At 36.2% G+C, this 6957-nt stretch overlaps 1 protein-coding gene across 1 annotated transcript; it reads right to left on the bottom strand.

Annotated features, from left to right (window-relative positions):
• Positions 1-3120: 3120 nt before the first annotated feature.
• LOC133331393 (protein late bloomer) lies at positions 3121-6661 on the bottom strand. The gene is made up of 5 exons (XM_061539788.1): positions 6589-6661; positions 6247-6420; positions 5922-6077; positions 5666-5860; positions 3121-3208 (listed from the first exon to the last, which is right to left on the bottom strand). Exons 1-5 carry the CDS (start codon positions 6646-6648, stop codon positions 3131-3133), a joined length of 663 nt encoding a protein of 220 aa, XP_061395772.1. The 5' UTR covers positions 6649-6661; the 3' UTR covers positions 3121-3130.
• Positions 6662-6957: the final 296 nt, after the last annotated feature.

The following is a 6957-nucleotide window of genomic DNA, read 5'->3' as shown; positions in this document are numbered from 1 at the left end:
GTGGGGGAGGGGGAACGTGTTTTTGGCTTTTCTGAAATATGCCAAGATTTTCCAAAAATACTACACTCACATTAACCATAATTAACACTACACTCACACCAATTACATTTGTATTGGTTTCAATTTGTATTCTGTAGCCACACATTAACGTCTAAGCAAGTGACTGGTCAAGTGAACGATGATGAGTGACGACACTGGCCGTCGGGCGAATGAACCAACTGTCTGTAGTATTTTTTGTTTTGTTTTCCTTCAGACATGCACATGAATGATTCGCAATTCGTGGTGTTGTCTGTGAACTAGAATGGTTCATATAAACAGAGATAGAGAGGAAATACCATTGGGACATAGAAAATTGGTTGCCTTATGTGGTATATGCGAATGTTTCGTTTGTACAGTGACTCACAAAACTTAAACAAAATGAATTTTCATAATAGAATAGGGTGACGTAGGGAATGATAGATACCATGCAACGGCTCTGATTGGCTTCAACTTGACAAAGCCCGAACTTATCTTGGTCCCTATTTCATTTCAATTGTGGGCACTGACCTCCACACGCTGCGATGTGCTTGAGCTGATATGTGAGGCGAGATCACCCATAAGAACTATAAAAAAATGGGTTGAGGCGTCGGCTTAGTTGCTCACACTCGGAAAAGAAAAAAAAGAAAAGCAAAACCTCCTAATGTTGGCGACACCTGCAAACGTATAAAGGACGACGATCTGCGAATTTGCACTTGGAATTTACGCACGTTGTACAGAACGGGTGCTGTTTTTGCTTTGGTGGATGTACTCACGAGTACAAAGCCGACATCATTGCCTTACAGGAAAAGCGATGGAAAGGGAAATGAAACGAGATATGAATTTGGCTACGGGTTTATGGTTAACAAAAGAATAAAACACCTCGTCTCCAGATTCACTCCAGTAGATGAGCGAATTGCTATAATCCGTATAAAAGCGAAGTTCTTCTACATCACTCTTATTTACGCCCATTCCCGGACGGAAGACAAAGATGAGCAGATCAAATACATAGAAACAACATATGACCTCTGACCTGGCCATGACATTAAAATTCTGCTAGGAGATAGGAGGGAAAATATTTTTGAATCCACCATCGGAAAATTCTGCCTCCATGACGAAACATCCGACAACGGCATGAGGTTTATTGACTTCGCTCCAGCAATAATCATGGTAGTTCAGCATTCATCTAGTGTTCTAAGAATTATCGGGAGAAAAGGAGAGGGGGAGAAAGGTAATTTCGTAAAAAAGATGAAAGAACAAGAAAAACGTAAGTAAGTGTGAGCAAATCGAGATGTACAGGTGTCAGAATGAAGTCCGGTAATTTGATCAACGAGTAAAACACCAAACCGAAGGCTTTGCTGAAGGCACATCCTCCTGTAGAGATGAAGATGGAAAACTGGTGACAGATACGTTGAGGATCTCGAAGAAGCATTTGGCAAAGCTTCTGGTATCAAATAGTGGCGGTGAAGAGCTCAGAATAGCAATTAATCGGCTGAAGAATAATAAAGCAGCAGATGCCAATGGATTACCATCCGAACTATTAAAGACCGGTGTTCAGATGCTGGTCAGGTGCATGCACCAGCTGATTAGTACAATTTTGCCCAATGATTGAAAACTCACCATCCTGTGCCCCGTGCAAAAAAAGGAGACAAGACGATATGTGCCAACTTTAGAGGGATTAGTCTCCTTCCCAACGCATATAAAGTGCTATCCAGCGTGCTGTGTGAACGAAGGAATCAATGTCATTATTGGACCATACCAATGCGGCTTCAGGTCTGGCAAATGCAACATTGACGAGATTTTCACTCTGCGCTAAATCCTGGAAAATTCCCACGAAAAACACATCGACACATTTCACCAATTCGTTGACTATAACAGACCTATCCGTTCAGAGGTGATTAAAGACATGTCTGTGTTCAGCATTCCTGCAAAACTAATAGGCTATGCAGGATAAAGAAAGAACCTCTCGGAGCCCTTTAATATCGATCGTATGATCTTTTAAACATCCTGCTGAAAAAGGTCATACGAGAGGCAAAGTTGAACAGAAATTGCGCTCTGTACGCCAAACAACACATGTTACTCTCCTCAGTTCGTCCCCAACTAAGGGTCACAATGTTTAAGCTCAAGCTCAAATGGATAACGATTGCGATAGCTGCATTTCTTCTGTTGCCATCCCCGATTTGATCTATCGGTTGTATATTGCAATTTTAATGACGATGAACATTCTTGGTTCCTAAAATAGTCATATGATTGCAACCACTGAAATTACGATTATTTGTCCTCTCGGACTTGGTATAATATTTCCTGGCACACAACGATGCATTGTGTAAACTGATATTTCGCCATATTTCAGAACATTTTGAATAAAAATTAATCTAAACTATCCACGTCTTAATCGTTTCAAAGTTCTATGATTAACACTGAATATTGAATCTAGAGACCCCACAGGCCGCGCAAAATTTTGAAATCTCTTTCATTTTTACCAATCAATGATCATGTTTGTATATTGAGATTATCATATATACCAATCAATGATCCTGTCGCGTTCCCTTAAATGTTCACATCGTCTTTGGCTGTAACGTAAATCAAACACAGTTGTAAATACTTTTGTATTATATATATATATATATATATATATAAACATTTTTATTCATATATAAAATAAGTCTGTGATATATTTTATTTTGTTTTTTTTTTGTTTGTTTGTTTGTCATATCGTCATATGTATGTAGGTTTTGTGAATTATATACTTCGTATATGTAAATAACATGTTATACATAATATATGATTTTTAATGTTTGTTTGTATGTATGTAGGTTTATAACATTCACATATATATGGCAATATATATAAAAACATAAAAATTCCATATATGCATCAATAAATATAAATATAAGTTTTGGTTTATTTGTAGGTACTTGTTTAGTGATCGGTCGTCCCTTTTTGTTGTATGTATTTGTATATATGTATCAATAATTTACGTTTACGTTATACATTCGATACAATTAAAAAAATATGTAGTAAATTGTAACAAAAACAACGAGTCGAAAATATATGTACGTTTGTTGGTATCGTTCTTGCGTTTTTTAGTTTAACTTAAAATTATAGCATTCGACTAATTTTCAAATTGTTCCCTTCGGCGTTTGTTACGCAGATTTATTCCCAGCAATGATGCTAATCCTAAGGCACATAACTGAAATAGATAAATTATGAATATATGTTAAAAATGTATAGCGGAAAATGTTAATAATTTTTTTATTTCCAATGACTGGATTTTTACTATTGCAATTAGGTAATATATTGAAGCAGAAATAATAGAACAATAGAACAATAGAATTCATTGGGTACCATAAATTATACATTATGGGGGCTTTACTGAATATGGATTACTTCTGGTAGGAATATTTGGAAGATGATAAAATTAACAAGTGAAAAAGGCTGGGCCGAACGTGGTATACCTTCCACCACAGGTGTAATGATAGTCAATTCAAATGAAAATATAGGGAACATACCAAACAGTATACCTATACAAACCAAGCGATTGTTGTAAACCATATGGAACAGCAAATACAAATTTCAGCAATTTTGAATTGAGATTTTTCTAAAATGCCAAACATCAAAATGTGTGTATAAAATACCCAAAATACTGCAAAGTTATATGAGACCATCACCAACATACTCAGGATTTTATTTCGGTGAGATTGGAAGCTGCTGGTTCAATATGAAAATTTGTATGGGTATATTGATTATATCGTGTATGAATTACCGAACATTTGGAGTTATCATTATATGAAATTCTATGACCGATATAGACCAATTTTGAAACTAGCATTTTTGCAATACCGAAAATCGTTAGTTCATTCTCGAACCTGATGTTCTAGTTTTTTATCTCGATATCCTCCGAGAGTAGAATGATTACAACAGATGGCTAAATCGGCGAAATCGTCTTAGAGTACGGGTGGTATGCAACTATATGGGGACAAACCCAAAACGCGGAACAAATCAGTCAACTATTTTAATAATTTATGGGAGTAATATTAGTTACCATATACGACTACAAAACTCCAAAATACAGTAAATTTGGCTGAAAACGTGCACAAGAACCGAAAAATATCGAAAATTGAAGGGTACCCTTATGTGGGAGCTATCCGGATGGGATGGGTACATGGATCTATATAAATAAAATTTAGATGAGAGATGCTACCCCATAAAAACTCAATTAAGCCGAATTCGATTGAAAAACACGCTCAAAACCCCCAAAATACTAAAAATTGGAGTATGCCGTTATGTGGGGAGGCTACCAGAAAAAGTGGACGTATATTTATATTTTTTTAGTAGAGAAATTTGGTACCAAAATACCGAAAATTGGGGGGAACCCTTTATATGTGAACTATGCCTAAACGCCAATGCCTGTGGAAGCAATAGCCCATCTACGAACTGCAGACAAAATACATATTTACTGCTAAAGCGTAGATCAATGGTGAAATTGTTTCGTGAAGGTACATTTTAGGCTTTAAGAACCCAAAATGGCAAAATTTAGTCACTTCGAAATGAAAATGCGACTAACATATCTCATACCATGAAAACTCTACCTTCAATACGACGAGCTCTATCATAAACCTCGACAAATTTGTAATTTTACAGTGATCAACAATTTGACATCTCCGACGAATATGTCGAGGATATACCCGACCTCTCATGCTGGGTATAACTGGAAGCGAAAGAACCAAATTCGGACTATCGGATAAAACGGTCAATCGGATAAAACGCAATAATCAGTATTCTAGTCTGAAGTAGGTATCATTCAACATTTCGGGCCAATATTTGAAGATGGCTGTTTAGGATTTAAAGTAAACGTGACACACGTTATTTGAGATTTAATTCATTACGCTATACAAAATCAGTCGTAATTTCTCAATCGAACAAACGTTGGGTCTTTAGTGCATCTTTTACTTTAACCAATCGAACGAACATTTTTGTATGTGGGGGATATATCTAAATATGAAACGATTTTTCCAAATTAATCGTCAACAAATACTATTCTAGCTTCAAGCCTCAAGTCCATGTAAAATTGTCTATTATTTGGATAGAAGTAATGTCATTCGTGCATCATTAACATGTAATATCTGAGAGCTTTACCTAAAAATAACACACATTATTGGAGACACAACGCAGTTAGTTATGCAAAGTTTCTGTCAATCGGACATACTTAGGGTCTTTGGTGCGCCATATACATGAAATCGGATGAAAGTATATGTATATGGAAGTTATACTTAAATCTGAACCGAATCTACTCAATTTGATGATAAATGCAAACTGAACGTTGCATTTTGCATACAAAGATATAATTGATGGTAGTGTAGGATATACAACATGTTTTTACTCTCACTCATATATGCAGTTTTATCTGTTTTTGACATCTAAATTGGTACTAAAAATGTTTAAATAAGAAACTTAGTTGTTCAGAAATGTTAATAGCTAATTTACACGCCTCATATTCAACTGAATTCTCGTCAAATTTATATCACCACTATAACTATGAACTGTCATAACTGTATTTTCATACCTAACATAGACAACTATGTACGCTAACATAAATGATGTCAAGGACAACTTTCTATATAAATGCTATCACGTAAGTTATACATACTTCCAATAAGAAGATAGTCCATTTCACTGTCAAACCAATTTGACTATTTTTGGAAGCATTCTCTTCGAGAACTTCCAAACAGCCATCTTTGAAAAGATTCTCCAGTGTTCGCTCCTGGTTCAGGTAACATTTTTTCGGTATTGCTCCAGCAATGGGTTCATAGTCCGCAGAACTATTCCGGCCGCAACAGTGGTTCTGAAATGACATTGCAGTTAGTCACAAATTTATATATTATCACAGCTTGAATAATATTTACACTTGTTTCTATACTCGAAATCCGGTCTTCATTTAGCGTGTAATTTGACCACAAATTATTGAAATCATTACGGGCATTTGAAACGTAGTCTGTAGAATGGGCTGCCACAATAATGTAGAGTTGGAATGCCAACAGAAATCCCACACACATGACATACTACAGTGTTGAGCGGTGGAGCAGAGGGCGAAGTGACAACGACAACAAAACGCATCATCGCCACACATTAAACAGAAAAGTAAACAAACAGGAGAAACAAAAAGCAAAAGGATAATGTTAAAAAATGAACTCATCCTTTCTTTCATTTCATGGTAAGGAAAATACTCACACTCCACACCAGACTCAAAGAATGACGACAAGTTCCAATACAGCCCGTAAATGAGGTGAGTATAATAAAGGATCCAATGAATATCTGCACCACCACCGCCACATGCTCAAAGGTGCCCGGTGTGGAGGAATTTAATTCATACACAGACAATGCTATCAGACCAATGCCAAGTAACTGTTAAGAAGAAAAAATTGTGTATTCATATTAAATACATAGATTTTCATTCAAAATGAGTAATTTGAGACCAATTGGCGTATTATTATTATGATTATTTGTCATTTGTTTAATACGTATACGCCGCGAGGTGTGTGTAGTCATCTTCCTGAAATTGCTCATACGTACCGATAGCACGGTGTTGACCATGCTCAAGAGCACTTTGTAAAATGACAACTGACAACTCATCTTCCTCCGTGCTTGTATTCGAAATGATTTGGAAATATTTATTTAAATTGTATTTACACGAAATACACAAAACAATATTGAATCGAACATCCAGTGCACTTTTGTGCTCAGAATATTTCCAATTTACTTCTCCCCACTTGGCGGTGTTCGGTTTATTTCGCTTCGCGTTGTTTTTATTACTTTGCACTGACCACCACTTGCTTACACAGCCGACAATGAACTACTAACCGCTTTGCCTGTGTACTCATCTTGAATTGGATTTTCACTTTTGTGCGTTGTGAGTCCTTTTATTGCCATGCTTTGCTGTTG

Source organism: Musca vetustissima, unplaced genomic scaffold (assembly GCF_032173495.1).
Source record: "Musca vetustissima isolate MV318-11 ecotype Yass unplaced genomic scaffold, APGP_CSIRO_Mvet_v1 utg2694, whole genome shotgun sequence".
Taxonomy (NCBI): Eukaryota; Metazoa; Arthropoda; class Insecta; order Diptera; family Muscidae; genus Musca; species Musca vetustissima.
Note: the sequence above shows the minus strand (reverse complement) of the source record. Positions and strands in the feature narration are given on the sequence as shown.